The 22,148-nt window shown below is 50.1% G+C and overlaps 1 protein-coding gene across 1 annotated transcript in view; it reads right to left on the bottom strand.

Moving 5' to 3' along the window:
* Positions 1–21,583, bottom strand: part of LOC144723609 (transmembrane protein 151B-like) — a 32,366-nt gene extending 10,783 nt beyond the window's left edge. Inside the window, exon 1 of the mRNA XM_078602478.1 lies at positions 21,462–21,583. Coding sequence (XP_078458604.1) covers positions 21,462–21,521 — 60 coding nt within the window. The 5' untranslated portion in view covers positions 21,522–21,583. The remainder of the gene's footprint in view (positions 1–21,461) is intronic.
* Positions 21,584–22,148: the final 565 nt, after the last annotated feature.

The raw sequence follows: 22,148 nt of genomic DNA, 5'->3' as shown, positions 1-22,148 counted from the left end.
GTGGGTGAATGAGTGGTTGAGTGAGTGAGTGATGTTGTGGGTGAATGAGTGGTTGAGTGAGTGATGTTGTGGGTGAATGGGTGGTTGAGTGAGTGAGTAGGCTGTTGTAACCCGCAGTGTGGTGAGTGAGTGATTTTGTGGGTGAATGGGTGGTTGAGTGAGTGAGTGATGTTGTGGGTGAATGGGTGGTTGAGTGAGTGAGTGAGTGATTTTGTGGGTGAATGGGTGGTTGAGTGAGTGAATGAGTGATGTTGTGGGTGAATGGGTGGTTGAGTGAGTGAGTGTGCTGTTGTGACCCGCAGTGTGGTGAGTGAGTGATGTTGTGGGTGAATGGGTGGTTGAGTGAGTGAGTGAGTGATTTTGTGGGTGAATGGGTGGTTGAGTGAGTGAGTGATGTTGTGGGTGAATGGGTGGTTGAGTGAGTGAGTGTGCTGTTGTGACCCGCAGTGTGGTGAGTGAGTGATGTTGTGGGTGAATGGGTGGTTGAGTGAGTGAGTGAGTGATTTTGTGGGTGAATGGGGGGTTGAGTGAGTGAGTGATGTTGTGGGTGAATGAGTGGTTGAGTGAGTGAGTGAGTAGGCTGTTGTAACCCGCAGTGTGGTGAGTGAGTGATTTTGTGGGTGAATGGGTGGTTGAGTGAGTGAGTGAGTAATTTTGTGGGTGAATGGGTGGTTGAGTGAGTGAGTGTGCTGTTGTGACCCGCAGTGTGGTGAGTGAGTGATGTTGTGGGTGAATGGGTGGTTGAGTGAGTGAGTGATGTTGTGGGTGAATGGGTGGTTGAGTGAGTGAGTGAGTGATGTTGTGGGTGAATGAGTGGTTGAGTGAGTGAGTGAGTAGGCTGTTGTAACCCGCAGTGTGGTGAGTGAGTGATTTTGTGGGTGAATGGGTGGTTGAGTGAGTGAGTGAGTGATTTTGTGGGTGAATGGGTGGTTGAGTGAGTGAGTGAGTGATGTTGTGGGTGAATGAGTGGTTGAGTGAGTGAGTGAGTAGGCTGTTGTAACCCGCAGTGTGGTGAGTGAGTGATGTTGTGGGTGAATGGGTGGTTGAGTGAGTGAGTGATTTTGTGGGTGAATGGGTGGTTGAGTGAGTGAGTGATTTTGTGGGTGAATGAGTGGTTGAGTGAGTGAGTGAGTAGGCTGTTGTAACCCGCAGTGTGGTGAGTGAGTGATTTTGTGGGTGAATGGGTGGTTGAGTGAGTGAGTGAGTGATTTTGTGGGTGAATGGGTGGTTGAGTGAGTGAGTGAGTGATGTTGTGGGTGAATGAGTGGTTGAGTGAGTGAGTGAGTAGGCTGTTGTAACCCGCAGTGTGGTGAGTGAGTGATGTTGTGGGTGAATGGGTGGTTGAGTGAGTGAGTGAGTAATTTTGTGGGTGAATGAGTGGTTGAGTGAGTGAGTGATGTTGTGGGTGAATGAGTGGTTGAGTGAGTGATATGGGTGAATGAGTGGTTGAGTGAGTGATGTGTGCTGTTGTGACCCGCAGTGTGGTGAGTGAGTGATGTTGTGGGTGAATGCGTGGTTGAGTGAGTGAGTGATGTTGTGGGTGAATGAGTGGTTGAGTGAGTGAGTGATGTTGTGGGTGAATGAGTGGTTGAGTGAGTGAGTGATGTTGTGGGTGAATGAGTGGTTGAGTGAGTGAGTGATGTTGTGGGTGAATGCGTGGTTGAGTGAGTGAGTGATGTTGTGGGTGAATGAGTGGTTGAGTGAGTGAGTGATGTTGTGGGTGAATGAGTGGTTGAGTGAGTGAGTGATGTGGGTGAATGAGTGGTTGAGTGAGTGATGTGTGCTGTTGTGACCCGCAGTGTGGTGAGTGAGTGATGTTGTGGGTGAATGGGTGGTTGAGTGAGTGAGTGATGTGGGTGAATGAGTGGTTGAGTGAGTGAGTGATTTTGTGGGTGAATGGGTGGTTGAGTGAGTGAGTGATGTGGGTGAATGAGTGGTTGAGTGAGTGAGTGATGTTGTGGGTGAATGAGTGGTTGAGTGAGTGAGTGATGTGGGTGAATGAGTGGTTGAGTGAGTGAGTGTTCTGTTGTGACCCGCAGTGTGGTGAGTGAGTGATGTTGTGGGTGAATGAGTGGTTGAGTGAGTGAGTGTGCTGTTGTGACCCGCAGTGTGGTGAGTGAGTGATGTTGTGGGTGAATGGGTGGTTGAGTGAGTGAGTGAGTGATTTTGTGGGTGAATGGGTGGTTGAGTGATTGAGTGTGCTGGTGTGACCCACAGTGTGGTGAGTGAGTGATGTTGTGGGTGAATGAGTGGTTGAGTGAGTGAGTGTGCTGTTGTGACCCACAGTGTGGTGAGTGAGTGATATTGTGGGTGAATGAGTGGTTGAGTGAGTGAGTGAGTGTGCTGTTGTAACCCGCAGTGTGGTGAGTGAGTGATGTTGTGGGTGAATGGGTGGTTGAGTGATTGAGTGATGTTGTGAGTGAATGGGTGGTTGATTGAGTGAGTGATTTTGTGGGTGAATGGGTGGTTGAGTGAATGTGCTGTTGTGACCTGCAGTACGGTAGTAATTGAACACAGGGATTAATGAGATAAAACGGTCAGTCTGGTAAAGAGTCCTCGACAAAGGTGGAACATTCAATGAGTAAAGTAAAATAGTAGCAATCGAAGTGTTTAAAGAGGCGACTGCCCTTCAGTGAGTGAGTGGTTGCAGTGACTGGGCGAATGCTGGACCATCAACCACCCTGACTCCTACTCCACTCTGACTCCTAACCTGGTCGTGCACCAGTGAGGCGGGTGCGAGGTGCTCCACCCCGGCTCTGACAATAGCAGCAGCAGCAGGCTGGATGTGCACTTCGTGTGAATGTGCAGCCAACACCGATAAACATTTTCAATGCAAGGGTCAAGTGAATCAACACCGCGCAGACTCCAGTGCGGCAGGGAGATGCTACGGTGCATGTTACGACTCGCTTAGGTCCCTGACGTTATTGCTTAACCTTGCACACAAACCGCATCCGGTCTTGACGCTGTCCAATACCATCGCGTGGATGAGGCAATTAAAGTGACATAATGTTGACACCATCTTTTGAAGGTTTGCCCTCCGCTCTGACCTTTGGGCTTCTCCTGCCTTTGGGGATAACGATGCATCGACGAGTTTTAATAATTGCCGGGGTATTTAATGGTCTCCTCACCGTGCACGTGCATTTCAAGGCCACGTGTCACTCCGTGCGTTCGCTGCGTGGACGCCCTTGCAAACGAGACATTCCCTCTCAAGGGACTGTCCGGGTGAATTATTGAAATTTTAATTTTGCACAATGCTTGCTCCGCAAATCACCTATTCATATTGTTTGTCGAGGGCTGCACTGTCGCTGCTGTTGCTGGATAATATTGCTCGCGAGAGTGGGAATTATTAATCAGAAACAAATGCAGCTTCTCCGAATGAATCAAAAATGCCTTTGACCAATTCACTGAGATTGAGCCACCTAAACAAAACGTGCCAATTCGTTACTATTTCAGCACACCGGTGTGTTGGAGAGTAAAGCCACAACATTTACAATTCGAGTACGACGTTTCGCTGGTGATTATAACCAGCTTCACCAGGCTATTAACCATTATTGTGAAGAAGTCTTGTTTATTATGGATAATATTGGTCGCGAAAGCCTCCGTGTAGCTGCTGATATTGTGAGAATTATTCATCAAAAACAAACGCAGCTTCTTCGTATGAACCAAAAAAGCATTTGACCAATTCACCGGCATTGCGCCCGATCTCATCAGATGTCAAAAGCTAAGCAGGTGTTTAACCTGGACAGTGCTCGGATGGATCCACCAGTACCACCATCGTGTGTGCCAGGTTGCCATCGGCGGCTGTGGGGTCGTGCTACTCGAGCCGCTACGGGCGTGTACCCGTGGCAGCAGTGCGCGGTGCGACGCTGGGTTTATCGCGACCGCCGCATTAAAAGTGACAACAACGGCAAACCAAGCCGAGTCAGCGGGCCCGTACAGCGCCCACGCGCCCGTTCCGTACAGACGGACACACCCGGCACGCGCAGCAATTACAGCCGAGGGGAGGGAACGCGCCCGGTAGGAAACACGATCGCACAGAAGATGAAGCGATGAAATCAGCGCACGTGCAGGTGCTATGCGGATCATTGCGTTGCAGGATAGCGAGAGATAGCGACGCCTTGGGGATTGATCACGGCTGAAGATGATGATGACGATCAGACATTAGAAACGACTGAAATTGACTATTTCTGAGATGGGGAGTGATTGTGTTTGTGCACGTGTACTGTCTGTACAATCCAGTGCTGCTCGGTGGCCTCCTCGTGCCCCGTGGGTCGTAGGGTTCCTTGACCACGCTGCTCGCTGTGGATCGGTGAAGGCTGTGAGCGTAGACCTGGGAGCGTATTGCAACAATGGAAATTCTTGCACTGTCCTCTGCTGCCCACCACGCAGCCCAGCAGCATTCTATAACACCTGTTACGCATGGCTACCGCCCATCCACGCACGATCCAGGCTCGATCTTGACATTTGACGAGATCGGGCACGTTCCAGGTGAGTCGGTCAGCAGCATTGTTATTTAGCGCGGCCACAAAACCTCCGTTGCTTTGGGAAGACGGAGGCTTGGTGTTGGGGAGGAGGAAGGGGGGGTGCGGTGATCGAGAACGCCGCTGCGAGCCACCCTCGTCCAAACGGACGACGAATTTGAACGCGCGCCGAGAACGAAGCCGCGGTGGGGTCGCGCTAAAGGTCAATTTGAAAACAAACGGCTTCCCTTGCCGTGCTCGGAATCTAAAGTGACGGCCATCGATCAATGTGGAATTTTATAGCGAGCAACCCAGCGTATCGCCCACAATTGAATCTGTTGCATCGACAGCTGTCGGGAAACCTGAGTGTGGTGATTTTTTGGGGTTAAAACGATCGATAAATTAAAATGGGCGATGTGAACAGATTGTTGATGTATACAGTGCATTCCAAGAAATTAACCGTGCAGTATAATTAAGACGCGTACAAAATGCAAACTCACCGTGCAAGGATAATGCAACTGGATTATTAAATGGAGATTGGGATTTAAGATTAGCACGGTGGGTTTTTTTTGGCAATTATTTTTTTCGGGAGAACATTCTGTAAATGTTTATGAAGAAAATTGATCTTCTCCCTACTCTCCCATCGCTAAATTCTTCCTTAATCATCAAAAGAGGAACCCCCTGTTCGCGCGCACGATATCAACACGTCCTCTTTCCTCTACGAGCCTCGAGATGCGACTGTCATTCGCAAGCGCTGCGTCTCACAAAGGTGCAAAATAATTCCTCTGAAATATTCTTAGGTTTTTTTCGGTAAAGTCACGTAGGTAAAAAAAAATTAATAAAAAGTAAAATAAAAATACTTGATACAGCTATCGTGCTGTGACGGTTCCACCTGAAGACGGAAGCTTGTGTTGCCTCCGAAACGTCGTGATTATTTTTTATTTATTTTTAATTTTACTTTTATTAATTTTAATTAAAAAATTTTACCTACGTGACTTTACCGAAAAAAACCTAAGAATATGAATCCTTGCAGTCACGAAAGCTTCAAATCTAGAATTAATTCCTCTGAAAATTGAAGCCCACCCAGGCTGTTGGGGCAAGCGTAGTTAGTGAGCACCTACGAAGGCTGGTACGGCACACCAAGGGGGTAGCGTGACAAGTCCCACGCCCGGCCGCCTTTGTCTCTCTAGTGCTGATGTATTAAACACATTTCCGCTGCCGGTTCTCAGCAGGTATTCGTGAAAGCGGAATTGGGGACCGAGGCATTCGCGCGCTGGATCGCCGCAGCCTCGGCTCGCCCTCCATGTCGAGCAGAAGGCGAACGTCGCTAGCCGTGAGGAGACGCTCCATCGCACGCCGCCTCCACAGGGCGCAGCCACCCGCCGTGGGCTGCCCTCTCCGGTCCAACGCGGCTCTGTAAATGTTTATGAAGAAAATTGATCTTCTCCCTACTCTCCCATCGCTAAATTCTTCCTTAATCATCAAAAGAGGAACCCCCTGTTCGCGCGCACGATATCAACACGTCCTCTTTCCTCTACGAGCCTCGAGATGCGACTGTCATTCGCAAGCGCTGCGTCTCACAAAGGTGCAAAATAATTCCTCTGAAATATTCTTAGGTTTTTTTCGGTAAAGTCACGTAGGTAAAAAAAAATTAATAAAAAGTAAAATAAAAATACTTGATACAGCTATCGTGCTGTGACGGTTCCACCTGAAGACGGAAGCTTGTGTTGCCTCCGAAACGTCGTGATTATTTTTTATTTATTTTTAATTTTACTTTTATTAATTTTAATTAAAAAAATTTACCTACGTGACTTTACCGAAAAAAACCTAAGAATATGAATCCTTGCAGTCACGAAAGCTTCAAATCTAGAATTAATTCCTCTGAAAATTGAAGCCCACCCAGGCTGTTGGGGCAAGCGTAGTTAGTGAGCACCTACGAAGGCTGGTACGGCACACCAAGGGGGTAGCGTGACAAGTCCCACGCCCGGCCGCCTTTGTCTCTCTAGTGCTGATGTATTAAACACATTTCCGCTGCCGGTTCTCAGCAGGTATTCGTGAAAGCGGAATTGGGGACCGAGGCATTCGCGCGCTGGATCGCCGCAGCCTCGGCTCGCCCTCCATGTCGAGCAGAAGGCGAACGTCGCTAGCCGTGAGGAGACGCTCCATCGCACGCCGCCTCCACAGGGCGCAGCCACCCGCCGTGGGCTGCCCTCTCCGGTCCAACGCGGCTCCATTTCACCGCCGCCCCGAAGCGCTCCGTCTGCTCCGCCGCGTCCCGGCCACGCGCGCCGCCAGCGCCTCCCGGCGCGCGGGGCCGGGGCTCTCATCTGGAGCGCGCGTGCACGTGTATGTGTGCGCGCGTGCACGTGTGTGTGTGCGTGCGTGCACGTGTGTGTGCGCGCATGCGTGTACGTGTGCGTGCGTGCACGTGTGTGTGTGCGCGCATGCGTGTACGTGTGTGCGTCTTGCTGCACACGCACACACCGGAACTGCCCAAATGTAACCAAATCCGTTGTCGTGTCTTGCGCGGTCACGTGAACTCGCGCGGCCCCCCTTATTGCCCGTCCACTACTGGATGAGGTCATGAGGTTGTTTGACCATACTTCACCACGCTGGTTAGTGCGGGTTTGTTAAGCCAGTGTGTAGATGTGGGGATGATAGAAGTTCAGTATAACGTTGGATTTCTGCTGCACTGCCTTCTGCTGCCCACCGAGTAGCACGACCCCACAGCCGCCGATGGCAACCTGGTACACACGATGGTGGTGCTGGTGGATCCATCCGAGCACTGTCCAGGTTAAAACCTGCTTAGCTTTTGACATCTGATGAGATCGGGCGCAATCCCGGTGAATTGGTCAAATGTTTTTTGGTTTATACGAAGAAGCTGCGTTTGTTTCTGATTAATAATTCTCACAATATCAGCAGCTACACGAAGGCTTTCGCGACCAATATCATCCATACTAAACAAGACTTCTTCACAATAATGGTTAATAGCCTGGTGAAGCTGGTTATAATCACCAGCGAAACGTCGTACTCGAATTATAAATGTTGTGGGTTGACTCTCCAACACACCGGTGTGCTGAAATAGTAACGAATTGGCACGTTTTGTTTACGTGGCAAATCTTGACTTAAAGCTTTCGTGACTGCAGGAATTCATATTCTTTGGGTCTTTCGGTAAAGTCACGTAGATAGGTTCAAATAATAGTTTTGTTATTTCTTGTTATTTTCTTTGAACCTATCTCGGTGACAAACCTTACGAATTGGCTGCGTCGGGGGGGGGGGGGGGGGGGTGGCGGGTTTAACGACGCATTTATATTTACGCGAAAAATGTAATCAAAACTTTGTTATGGATCTAGGTGAACTTGTTCTCGACATATTTTACTTGCAGCGCCACCGCGGGGTGCCACCTGCGATTGTGAGGTCCGCGATCGTGATCGCTCCCCCCAAGCTTCCCGGCGCTCCGCATTTCTCTTCATCTCGTCGCTGCCTCTTTGATGTCACCCATCCGCACGCTTCATCATCTTCCTCGTTCCTTTGATCCAACTATTCGTCCCCGCCTATATTCACGATCGCATTCCCACTTCATGCGCGTACCGCGTGCTCCGCAAATGCCACTTCAGTTTGCGTGCGCGCTAATTGTTAAAATGGTCATTCGTTATTTGGTAATTATTTTTAAAACGTTTAATTATTGTGTCCTTCCAGATGATTTACAGCATTCTTCTATCACGCCACAATGTGTTTGAATCTGTTGCTATTATCCTTGGGAACACGATTCGTCGTAACTGTAGAGGACCGATGACAACATTTAACAACTCACAAAGATTTTGTTAGTCGTGACAGTTTACCTGTTTTTCCAAAAACTATATTGAATTTCATCTCACTCTTGCACCTATTGTTGTTTTGACATTTACTTTCCTAAATATTTGCACGAATCAAATTGTTCGGCCTGTTCCACCATCTATTATCACCATCGCTTTAGATGTATTTACGTACAAAGCCATGACATATTTGTTTATAAATATGATGGAGTGATTGTATAAGTTGCCAAACTCTATCGCGCTCAGACATTACAGCTGCGTCATTACTGATCCCCATGTTCTTATTTATAATGTCTGCAATCAAATGTTCCCCGCAGAGATTTAACCAAGCTGGGCATATAATTTTGCCTTGTACTTGCGCCTCTTCGCTAATGACAAAAATTCAGACCATAACTGCAACACGCACCCGCCAAGTTCTTCTCCGAACCTCTCCGTGGCTTCTCCTGTCTTGGCCACACAATTACCAGCTGCCGTCTCAGATATCTGAGCTTAACGTGCCAACAACTTCATTTCAAACTGCTTAGATGGAGCTCTCTGACCAACACAGCAAAACGGATATCGCTCCCTCTTCACGTCACACTCAAAACTTGAATCTCTCTGCTTTCAATGTAGTTGAGTTCAGGGTCAAGAGGATGTTCAATTCACACAATCCCATCAGTGCCACCGCTCAGCTTTTGTGATCGCTATAAGCAGCCGCACATCGTCAATCACTTTCCACGAGCTTTCAAAATCCGTCCGTAGATGCTTAAATCTCACAAAATTTTATAAAAGGGCGATGCACACGCCGACTGTGTACGTGCGTGGTCACCGCGTGGAAAGTAAGTAAGCTGTCCAAGTGAAATGACGAATCGTCGGTGCCCAACATCCACTCTCCCACTTTTCCTCATGGACACCGTGTAAGCTCTGCATGAGGAGTAAGTAGCCCAGACGTAAATGGGTTTTCCACGCTTTCAAATTTCTGTCAATATTGTGCATTTATTATCGAGTTTAAATTTTAGCGACGAGTAGCTCCGATGCGTTTTGTACCAATCACACATTTTCAGGACAGGAACCCTTACTTCAATTAATCGATGCAGCATTGCACTCCTTCCTACCAATAAGACGTGCCAATGGAACGCATGGCCCTTTGATCGCAGACTTTTACTTGACGCCCACGATTGCTGGCAGCCTTTCCACGAGTCAATACGAGGAGTGCTGCCCGGTATCACGTGACCCGCTCTAATGCTGAGCCCAGTCGCTTTGAGCAGTAAAACGCAACTACTTTAGCCGTCATCAGCTAAGCCTAATGGCCTCTCTAATCACATTGAAATCAATCGTGAACATCGCAGGAATGGGGAAAAAAATCTTCTGAATGCACGCTATGTCGACTGAGGGGAGAAGGTGTGACTTTAAAACATGCCAACCTACAAAAGTAATAATGAAACTATTTTAGATTATAAAATCAAATTAAACTGGCGGCAACTATTTTTCATTATGCTGTAAGCGTATCCCAAAGCATTAGTGATTTTCTTTTTCTATCCATCAGCGTCGGAGGTAGAGATATGGGTCGTATCGAGTTTCCCGTTTTAAGAATGAAGTAATGAAGTAATGGTCTGGGGCGCTGCGGGGCGGTCGAGGGGGCAGCAACTCCCACACTCTCGCCACGACGGCCTGGCGAATGGATGTCATTCCCGTGGCCCACACAGAAGCTGCCAATCACACCCCGCTCACCCACACCGTTACCTGCCCGCTCGTCTATTGGAATATTTCACCTGGAAAATCCTCTGCGAGGGAGTCCGGGGGATTCTGCCTGGCACGTAACAACATAACCACCAACATCATCATCATCATCGCCTGCATATCCCTCGGGGTGTAACAGTCTCCACGAGTCGCCACCAGGCAATACGATCCTGCGCTAGCCGCCACGCTGAACGCAAGCCAAGGCCATGGTGTCGAAGATCAGCCTCGATCGTGCTTGTCCATGTCACGCGGCAAGCGCCTAACCACGCGCGTGCGAACATCGCACATCTGCAACCTGTACGGTTTGCATCCACACAAACAATGTCACAGTAATCACAGCTATTTGCAATTACTGGTGAAACGTCGTACTCAGATTGTGAATGTTGTGGCTTGGCTCTCCAACACACCGGTGTGCTGTAATAGTATACTACACTATACACTACACTATACACTACACTACTATACACTACACTATACACTACACCGGTGTGCTGTACTAGTAACGAACTCGAACGTTCTGTTTACGTGACAACCCTTACTTATTGGCTGCGTCGGGTGGTGGCGGGTTTAACGACACATTTATTTACGCGATCTAACCCAAAAAAAACCTCTATTATGGATGATATTGGTCGAAAAAGCTTACCACGTGTTACACTAACGTATGTCACACGCAGTCAGAGTCATAAATAAATATATGATGATTAAATAGTGCACACTGTCAGTTCGTACAGCACGTTCTCTCGCTGTCACACTTGCGCGCGTAGTGCGAGTGGGTTTTTAATGAAAGATTCTAGATTTGAAGATGTAAGTTGAGACGGGTGGGCCGTGTGGGCGAGTTGGGGATCGCTCCGTGCCGACCTCTGAGCGAGAGGGCGCGACTCGTGGAGGTCTCTGCTCAAGGCAAAGTGAAACGGATGTGTTGCTGGGAACGAATAGCAAAGTTATTTTTTTTTACCATTGGAACCTCATTTGCCAGAAGAAAAAATATGATAATTGTTTTTTTACCCTTTTATCTGGCAACAAAACTGACACTTTTTTACAAGGAGTCATGTTTGCATAAACTGCAGGTATTGTGGTCTATGCAAACATGACTCCTTGTAAAAAACGTGTCAGTTTTGTTGCCAAATAAAAGGGTAAAACAACAATTATCTTTTTTTTTATTTAAAGCTTTCGTGACTGCAGGGATTCATATTCTTGGTTCTTTCGGTAAAGGCACGTAGAAGGGAAACAATACAATAATATTGTTTTATATTTTTATTATGTTATTGTTTCCCTTCTACGTGACTTTACCGAAAGAACCAAGAATAGCAAAGTTATTGTTCGGAGTATCGCATGGGGAAATCACGGCTTAATATGAAACGACAAGCAACGTTATTGCAAGAGGGAGAAATGAAATTGAAATATCACCCACAGCAGGTAAAAAATTGCAAACGAATATGCCTGCAAATGGAGGGTTGTTAATTCATGGTTGGAGTGCTTTTAGAAAACTCTATTAAGAGAAGGAAGATCAGCGTCTCACTGTGCCCAGAGAGAATGTTCACTGGGTGGGCACTACCGGCTGTGGCTTGTGTGAGACTGGTTACAGAATGGTAGCCAAATGAACGGATGTGCAATGTAAATAAACTCCGTGTCGTGCTGGAGTGAGACGAGGTGTAGCATTGCAGGGATATTAGGGTTGGTGAGGACATGGCGAGGCCTTCATCCGGCAAGTGGACATATGATAACGATGATGATGAATAGTGGAATATAAAATATATATATTATTCACGCATTGCGCCGGTCAGCAGAAGCCTCGCACTTGTGTTAGAAATCTCTCGTAGTAGAGATCATCGCAAGACACCCGAACTGCTCGGTCGATGGTGGCGGAGGATAAATGAGAGTGAATCGCCCGTCCCGCCACCCCCCGTGCGAGAGAGAGAGAGAGTAAATATAGTGCCTGGCGTCAGCTCGCCTGCACGGATTCCTCCTGCGGAGAGAGAGAGGGGGTGGGTTGGGGGGGCGTCTCTCGATTCCGCTGTCGCCAAGCGTCCTCGGGACGCGGCGAAGGGCGTCCGTGTTGACGCTTCCTCTTTGTCCGTAACCTCCACAACAACAGTGCCACAACCAACCGCTGTGCCACAACCAACCGCTGTGCCACAACCAACCACTGTGCCTCAACCAACTGATGTCCCACAACCAACCGCTGAGCCACAACAACTGTGGCACAACCAACCGCTGTGCCACAACCACCCGCTGTGCCACAACCAACCGCTGTGCCACAACCAACCGCTGTGCCACAACCAACAGTGCCACAACCAACCACTGTGCCACAACCACCCGTGGTTGACTTTACGGGTGAACTCGCCCTCATTATAGGAATGAGGAATTTCCACCACTGGTTTAGGGCTGTAAATAGGAGATTGAGCACGAAATCACTCTGACTTTTAACTCCCGAGTTTGACCTCTGCAGGACATCAAAAGGCCTCGACTGGTGTGTTTTAAAATATTCAGTGAATGTTGGCCTTGTTGGTGATAACAAAGCTGGAAATAGCGTGCTTGTTCTTCCAGTGTGGCTGGGATACATCTCTTTCATGAGTTATCGGGTTTTGCCGCGTGTTGTTCGGTACCACGTCCGACGTTTCGCTCCGCGTGTCGGGAGCTTCCTCAGGAACTGAATTCATCATGATGAACAACACGCGGTTCGACCTGGAACCGTTGGAGATCTAAACACCACAACCGAGATGCCACGTGGTAGCGTGGAGGGGACATCGTGCACATTTAATTCTGCGCCATCATGGGTAATAAATCCTGGGTAATATTGGTTTTTTTATTGTGAGTGATGAATTATAAATGAACAGGAAAGAGTGAATCTCTCCATGTCGCAATAACGTCACATTCTAGTCCATCGACATATTGGCTTTTGGACCAATGTTTCGAGTGGGATTTGTTTAGCAGGCCTCACTCTGTGGACGAGACTCACCAAGTGAACACCGTCCACAGTTGTCCCGCGTGAACAAAGAGGGCACCACGGGGGCTAGGAGATGTTAACTCCCACGCCTGATATACAGGAGGTCGTGTGTTCGATATTTTGAGTTTGCATGTTCTCTCAGTGGTCACGTGGATTTTTGTACTGCTCCTCCAGTTTTTCCCTCGACATTTAGAAACATGTGCTTAGAGTATTCGGCTGATATCGATGTCCACATGATACACCACTTCGTTGAGCTATCATTTGTGGCCAGGTCGCTCAATGGGCGTTACCTGGTAAAATAAAATAAAACATATTTTTGTTGAAATGCTACTGGAAAACATTGGCCCAGAAAGCACGTATGCCGATGAACAATTATGACATTTTTACAATGCAGATTAACTATTTTCTGTTATTTAGAGTGAAATTAATCAAAGGAAAGTGGATTAGATTTGCATCATGACAAAACATCTAATTCACATAGTCTCGACTATCTTTCCCCGTGGTTAGAGCAGGTGTTCTTCAGTCGCTGCCTGATGAAAAGCAAGATCCACCCGCACGCCACGCTCCAACATGCGATGGATGGCGATCAACTCAACCGGCGAATCTGAATCAATTTCGATTTAAAGCTTTCGTGACTTCAGGGATTCATCTTCTTGGTTCTTTCGGTAAAGTCACGTAGAATGGAAATAATAAAATAATAAAATAAAACATAATAAAATAATTCTCACGACGTTTCGGCCACAACGCAAGCAGCCGTCCTCAGGTGGAGAACAGGTCTGTCTTCTCGACAGACCTGTTCTCATTCAGACTCTGTCTTCTCAACAGACCTGTTCTCCACCTGAGGACGGCTGCTTGCGTTGTGGCCGAAACGTCGTGAGAATTATTTTATTATGTTTTATTTTTATTCATTTATTATTTCCATTCTACGTGACTTTACCGAAAGAACCGATAAGATGAATCTGAATCGATTGATCAAAATTCCAGATTGCAAATACAAGGATCCATGGGGCCGTACATAGCCATTGCATTTTATATATCAACACCATCATCATCAGCAGCGGCCATGCGCTATCCACTGCGGGATGAAGGCCTCCCTCCGCAAGTCGTCGCCACCTCCCACGATATCTGCGATGCAACAACCCTCCTAGCACCCGCGCACGAGCCGCTTCCACCGTGACACGTGAATATATAAAACTGATGCCACTTGCAATGCGTCGTCCTGCTCACGATTGCCTTCAGTGCAGGACTGAGCGCGCCAGACCCAGTCTCCCGCACAACTCTCGGCCCTGGCGAAGCGTGGCACACGATTCTAGATTTGAAGTTTTCGTGACTGCAAGGATTCATACTCTTTGGTTTTTTCGGTAAAGTCACGTAGGTAAAATTTTTTAATAAATTAACTCACGACGTTTCGGAAGCAACACAAGTCTCCGTCATCAGGTGTAACTGCTCAACTGCTCATCAGGTGTAACTGGAGCAGTTACACCTGATGACGGAGGCTTGTGTTGCTTCCGAAACGTCGTGAGTTAATTTATTATAAATGTTTACCTCCGTGACTTTACCGAAAAAATCAAAGAGCGTGGCACACGAATCGGACTTGAGCGCGGGATCGAGGGCGCACGTGCGATCAGACTCGGGCACGAACAGGAGGAGGAGGGAAAAATGTGCCGGCCAGCCTGTGGAATACAAATCGCCGCCTGTCTCGGGTCAACGTGGCAGGCGTTTGCCCGTGCCCAGTAAATAACGCGAGCGGGTGGTGTGGAGCCCGGCACGCCTCGCGGCAGTGAGCGCGATGCGGCTCTCTCTCTCTCTCTGTTTGCCCTGGAGACAAAAGACTGTCCGGAAAGACGCATGTTCGTCAATTCCCCGGAGCGCCGGTTTAATTAGCGCAGCGACGAAGGCCATTGTTGGCGAATTCCCCACGTGGAGTGCCCTAATTACGAACCGAGTCTGCCGGGTAAACGAGAGGTGGCGGGCACCGGGCGTGAGCGCTACTGAATGCTCGTCCCCGCGTCCACATCCACCCAAGGCCTCTCCCTCCTCCTCCTCCTGCTGCTGCTGCTCCTCGCTACCTCTGCAAGCTCCTCCACCCCCACATCATAGCGTCTCTGAGTCTATGGGTCTCTATGTAAGTCCATAGGTTTCAATGTGAGTCAATGGATCGCGAAATTAGTCGATAGGTCTCTATGTGAGTCTATGGGTCTTAATGTGAGTCTGTGGGTCTCAATGCGAGTCCATGGGTCTCTATGGGCTGGTGACCCCGTTCACTCTGGAACACCCTCCGCAGGCAATACCGCCTGCTCCCCTCTCTCTCTCTCTGCCCTCGAGTCTCTTCTCAAGCCCTTCCTCTACACTCCGTGCCTCCAGGCCCCCTAACTCACTTCCCTCCCTCCTCCGCGTTCTCCCGTTCCCCCCGTTTCCCCGCTGCGCTCCGGAACGCGTGCCTGGCTATAGGCGCATGACACGTGTGTTCGTCGTTGTTGTTGTTATTGTTGTTGATATTGTTGTTGTTGTTTCTGTTGTTGATATTGCTGTTGTTGTTTTTGTTGTTGTTATTGTTGTTTTTGTTGTTGTTATTGTTGTTGATATTGTTGTTTTTGTTGTTGATATTGTTGTTGATATTGTTGTTGTTGTTTTTGTTGTTGTTATTGTTGGGAATGGCTGTGCCCGGTCCTCGCTCCACGTGGGCCACACGCATCACCACGCCGCGTCCACTTCTCCGGCTCACACGCACCTTCGCCAAGAAGCTAACGAGTCGGAATCGCTCCCAGGAGCGATTCCTGCACTGGGCCCACGCTCGTGCATTTCCTCCCCGCTCGTGGGGTCACCTCGCCATCCGCACGGCCGTACCAACTTTGTGACCTCGGCAACTCCGGGTCCCGCAGCCTCCGCGGTGGCTGGCAAGCGGAGACATCGGAACGGTGGAGATTCGAAACAAACTTAGGAAGTACAGGGGCTTGTAAACAAACACGTGCGACTGGCCCGCGGCCTTCAAACAGTCGACTGACGCGGTTGTTTGGAATTGTAACGCCGCCGTAGCTGGAGCGCGTTGACCCTCCGTATAGGGGGTGGATGAGGAGCGATGCGGGCGAGCGGCGAAGTGGTCCATCCTGAGCACGCTACGACGATTGCCCTTCCTCTCCCCGGTGCGTTTGGGTCCCCTGGCTCTGTATTTTAAATCAGCTAGAGTTGCACAACACTGTCTCATGCACCGCAATTTGCGGTAAAATATTTCACCATTATTTTTTTGGGGCATTCATTTAAAGACCAACTCGGTCACAAACGCTCGCTCGTAGCCTGCTGCCATCGTACTGCACAGAGGGCGCAGACCATCCGCAGGTATCGACTGCACTGTAGCAACCACAGGGGCAGCAGCCCCCACGCCGCATCACCCCCCTCCCTTGAATCTGCTGCCATGTATTATTGAACACACAAATAAAGCTCCGTCTTCTTCTCTCGGTGGTCGCAAAGGGCACGGGAACATCACCGCGCAACGTACTCGGACACGTCTTCCCTTTTCGTTTCCAAAACGACACAGCAACAACAGCAGCAGCAGCACTCATCACACGCGTCTCGTGATAGGTGTGCGCTCGTTACGAGCGAGGCCCATAATTTATTCCGCTGCCATGACAACTCGGCAAGACTCTCAAGGCATCGGCAACAGATCGGCGGCGTCAGGGCAACGGGATAAAGCGCCAGCGCTGATGCCATGGGGACCCACCCGGGCCGAGCTCGGGGCCAGGACCGCCCGCCCCAGGTGAATCCCGCCGAGAATTCCGTGCCCATGGAAAAATGGCAGAGACGGCGAACGCGCCCCAACGGCAGTCCTCTCTCTCGGCCTGCTCGGTGGCCGAGAGATAACCGGTGGGAATTCGCGACGACGCTCGCTTACCCGGGAAATCATCAGCGAGGCTCAAGACTCGCTTTCAGGAGGGTGCTGCGAAATTCTTCCCAGTAAGAGGGGAGAAAGGCGATGGTGCTGTTGCGTAATCGGAATTGAGTGATTGTTGGCAGGTCATATTTTCAGCATTGGGATGTTTGGGTCAAGAGCAGTTGCATTGTATCTGAGAACAGGGGCAACCCATGCAGACGATGGGGAGAGCACCCATCCTCCACGCAGAGAGTCGCCCAAATCGGGAGTTTCACCCCACAAATTATTATTCCTGAGGCACAAGGCTTACCGCTGTGCCACCATTCTAACCACGCGATGCGGTGTGTCACGTGACAGAGGTGCTACTGATGATGACGACGACGATGACGATCTGTTGTTTCATGTGACACAGCGCAACCATGGCTGACATCAATGGTGATTGATGTCTGAACTAGTCCAGACGAGGAGCAGTCACGGTCGTGGCCACACAGCCCCTTCGTGTGCCGTGGCCGGCATGAATGGTTGCTTCCTATCAGCACTGGCTGGGGGGGTCTGGATGGGGCTCGGTGTCTCTGTGTACGCATATCTGCACTTGTGTGTGTGTCCTATACATTTCTGATGTTTACATATCATGCCAGGTACTTATCTAAGGCTAAGTTGACTTAGAGGACACCCATAACCAGTTCAGATATTCACCACTGACGTTGAACTTGAGTGAACCGGCATCCTACCGCAGTGCGCTAACCACTACCCCACTGCCATCCACTACCCTGGTGCAGACAAAGGCAGCTGGGCTTCGTGCAGACCACACCACCCCATCGTGCACTGTGCCGGCAATAATATGCATTCAGAAACAACACTTTCCCCAACAGGCTGTGCACGAGGTGTGGCTGTCTGTGTGTCTGCAAGCACGCGCGTGTGTGTAGCGGATAGCGTGCTGCGATACGAACCCGGCCACCCGAGTTCAATTCCCGCTCGCGGCCAGCACCAGTGACGAATATCTCAACTCATCGTGGGGAGACAAAGGCGGTCAGGCGTGGTGCTGGCCACCCACCCCATCGTGTACCGAGCCGGCCCTTCATACGTAGGCTCGCTAACAGCACTTGCCCCAGCAGTCTGTTAAGGCTATGAGGGGGATCTTTGTCTGTGATATCCACACGGCGATGTGAGCCCACCGCTCGCGACGAGTGTCATTTTCACCTCCGCTGAGCTCCCCGCTCGCGTTGTCGCACAGGTACGGGGCGCACAGAACGTGCCACGGCCCTTAGTTATTATATAACGGGCTGCCGTTGAATAATTGAAACGGATTTCTTTAAATGATTTTTGCACTCAGGATGGTTCGGAAAAGCATTCCTTTTAAGCCACATTAATATTTATAGCAGGGGTACAGTAGCCCACCGATACACATTGCCGTTTCTCCTTCTCCCTGCATCCTGCGAACTCAGCGTTTTGAAACAATTTCAATGGAGTCGTTTTGACGTGCGATTGTGTGTTTCGGCAATCCATCAGCGGAAATGGAAGGGTCTCCATGCCCCACGTGCACGCTTTTTACGTTTGAGCGGGCGCGCACGCGAACGTTTGAGCTCGACGCGTTGTTCCGCGCACGTTATCGCTGCTGCTGCTGGTTGTTTTTTTTGCCGCGTTGTTTAGTTTTTTGTTCTCTTGGAAATCGAACGCGAACCAAGGTGCAGTGTGCGCAGGGCATATTTGTGAAGCGACAACCCGCGCGTGTTCGCAGGACTTAGATTAAAGCCGGTGCAAGGGTGCCAAATTGTCAGATCGTGTTCTAAAAAATACGCCGGGGAAATGGAGAAGTTGTGGGACGCGGCCAGCTGTGTAGCTAACGAGTTGGCGGGATTTGCACTGGTACCGTGCTTCCATAGCCACGGGGCTGGGCTACCAAGATGACAATTTGACACCGGGTCCCATTTATTTCCTTGAGCCAAGGCCCACGGTGACCGCACTCTGTCACACGTCTCCGACTGATTTGAACAATAATATGATTATTCTTGATGCCCTTTATCCGGGAGACACACACGAGATTTGTCAGATTAATATTTGGGAGGGTTATGCAATGGGATGTTTGTCCAATCCCACGAATGAGGGCTTTTCATTTTGGAGGAAACGAGAGAACCTGGTAGAATCCATGGCTGTAAGGCGGCAGCAACCGAATCATTCGATGCAATGCATTGTTATACTGCCATCGTCTGGGATTAGTCAAGCTCCTACTCCTACCTGCGTTGCTTTTCAGATTGGACGCGATCGGGCGCGCCCAGGGTGATATCGTCAAAGTAAATGTGGCAGTGATTTTGTTTAACATATTGCATCTGTTGGCACGCTGGCTCACAGGCACACAAAGGGGCACACATCCCATCATACATATGCACACACATGCCCCGTGTGGCCTACACATACTGGTCGGGCAAGTGCTGTTAGCGAGCAACTATGAAGGTCGCCATGGCGCTGCAGGGGTCGGGTGGTGTTGATAACAGCCCCACGCCCTGCTGCTTTTGTCTCCTGAATGGTAATGTTCAGACACTGGCACCAGCTACTCAATGAGGCTGAGCCGACATCGGGAAGAGCCAGAACAGGTTCAGATAATCGTCACTGATGTTGGCCATGAGCAGATCGAACTCGGGTCACCGGGTCCATACGTCAGCGTGCTACCCACAACACTGCCACTGCCACTACACATTGGCATACATCCACATTGGCACACATGTACGCATACACACACACCATGACACCAGCATAAACCCATCAGCCACATCAGCACCAACACTGGGATGCAGGCACGCACGCACAGCACCATATTTGTCACTTTTACTTTTCAAGGCCTTAAATCTGTAACAGATTCAGGACACACACACATGTATTTCACAGGAATAGTGGATCCGAGCAGATCTGCAGTGCAGCCATCATGAACAAAACCATACATATAATTCTCACCAATGTGAATGTACTAAGTGAGGAGTAATTTGATAACATTAGTTGAAATACATTTAATTTTGTTCAACAAAAATAAAATGTGCTCATATTTGTTCACACCAACGATATGAACCAACACACACACCAACATGCACCTACCAGCACACACTAACCCACGAATACAAATCCACGAATACCATGATATGACGTTCAAAATATGGATATGTCACACTGCTATACACACCAGCATACATCTACAATACTCACAAACTGACACACGTATAACCTTCTGACACACTGCTACACACACACACTCGCATATATCTACCAGTACACTGACACACACACACATACACTTGCACACACAGACATACTAGCATACATCAATCGCCACACCGACACACATACATATACTATTGAAATGCATGTTATGACACGCCAACACATGCACGGACCTACACGCCGGTGAGCATACACACAGACACACACATACACACCCCGATACACAGACACATACAGACACACCGGCACACACAGACACACACCGACACACCGGCACACACAGACACACAGACACACACAGACACACCGGCACACACAGACACACAGACACACACCGGCACACACCGACACACACCGACACACAGACACACACAGACACACACAGACACACACCGACACACACCGACACACAGACACACACAGACACACACCGACACACAGACACACACAGACACACACCGACACACACCGACACACAGACACACAGACACACACCGACACACAGACACACACCGGCACACACAGACACACACCGACACACAGACACACACAGACACACAGACACACACCGGCACACACAGACACACACCGGCACACACAGACACACACAGACACACACAGACACACACCGACACACAGACACACACAGACACACACCGACACACAGACACACAGACACACACCGGCACACACAGACACACACAGACACACAGACACACACCGGCACACACAGACACACACCTGCACGCCGGTGAACAGGGCGTGCTTCGCGGGGTCACTCATGCAAGGTCACGGTGCAGACATCGCCCAGACAAACGCGGACCAGTCACCGCTCACACACACACAACCATTCCATCATCACCATCACTATCATCACCGCTCACACACACAACCTTCCCATCATCACCATCACTATCATCACCGCTCACACACACAGCCATCCCATCATCATCATCATCAATGCTCACGATACACAACAACCCTCCCATGATCACCACAATCGTCAATGCAACCGCTGCTCACGCACAACCAGCGAATTTTTCCACCATCGGCTAAGACTCGCACACAACACACACACACGTACATATCCAAACACACACGTGCATGTCCACACACACACGCACACACGCACTTACACGTGCACGTACACGCGCGCACACACACGCACGTACACGCGCGCACACACACGCACGTACACGTGCACACACACGCACGTACACGTGCACACACACGCACGTACACACGCGCACACACACGCACGTACACGTGCACACACACGCACGTACACGTGCACACACACACGAGGAGAACATTGGCATGTCGCGCACGCTCCAGCGACGTGCCGGGGTAGAATTCGCATCGAGACGCGGCACACATCACAACCCATCCTCCACCTCCTCCTCCCCTCTCTCTCTCTCCGCGTGCGAGATTGCAGCTCTCACCTCTTCTCTCGTGTCCGTCTCTGTCTGGCTCTCCTCCATCCCAGCTGACGACGGAGACATGGTTCCTACGAATTGCTGCTGCTGCTGCTGATGTTGTTTGTTATTGTGCGGACTGCATGTGTATGCCCTGCTCTTCTGCTCGCTTTGCGCGCTCGCTCATTCCCTCCCTCCCCCTCTACCCCCCCTACCCCCACCTCACGTCCTCTCCCTCCTCCCCTGCTCTCCTCCTTGGTCTCGCTCGCATGCGCTGCTGCCTTGCAGCTCAAGCCAGAGCTGCTGCCACTGCCCCCGCTTTGTCGTCGGCTGTTACCACCCCGAGGGCACGGGAGAAGGGCGAGGGAGGGACGCAAGTCCACTTTGCGCTGTGCGCATGCACACCACGCCTGTGTGCGGTGTGCAGAGCTCCGCGGGCAACTTGCCTCCCTTTCCCCCCCTCTGCACTCATCCCCCCCCCTCCCCCCGACGTCAACCACAGCAACCAGCAGCTCAATCATGCACAGCCCCGCATCACCACCACCAGCAGTAGCAGCAGCAGCACACCTGTGCTTAAACGCTCCAGCCTCGTGACTCGGTACCAATCGCACCAGCCCACCCACATCACGCCAGTCACACGCTGCTGCGTGGAGGCACCACCACAACCAGAGCAATCGGAACGGTTCAACAACGGCGCCTGTAAAATCACGCATG

Source organism: Lampetra planeri, chromosome 18 (genome assembly GCF_965212315.1).
Source record: "Lampetra planeri chromosome 18, kcLamPlan1.2.h2, whole genome shotgun sequence".
Taxonomy (NCBI): Eukaryota; Metazoa; Chordata; class Hyperoartia; order Petromyzontiformes; family Petromyzontidae; genus Lampetra; species Lampetra planeri.
This window is presented reverse-complemented; position numbering and strand designations above follow the sequence as displayed.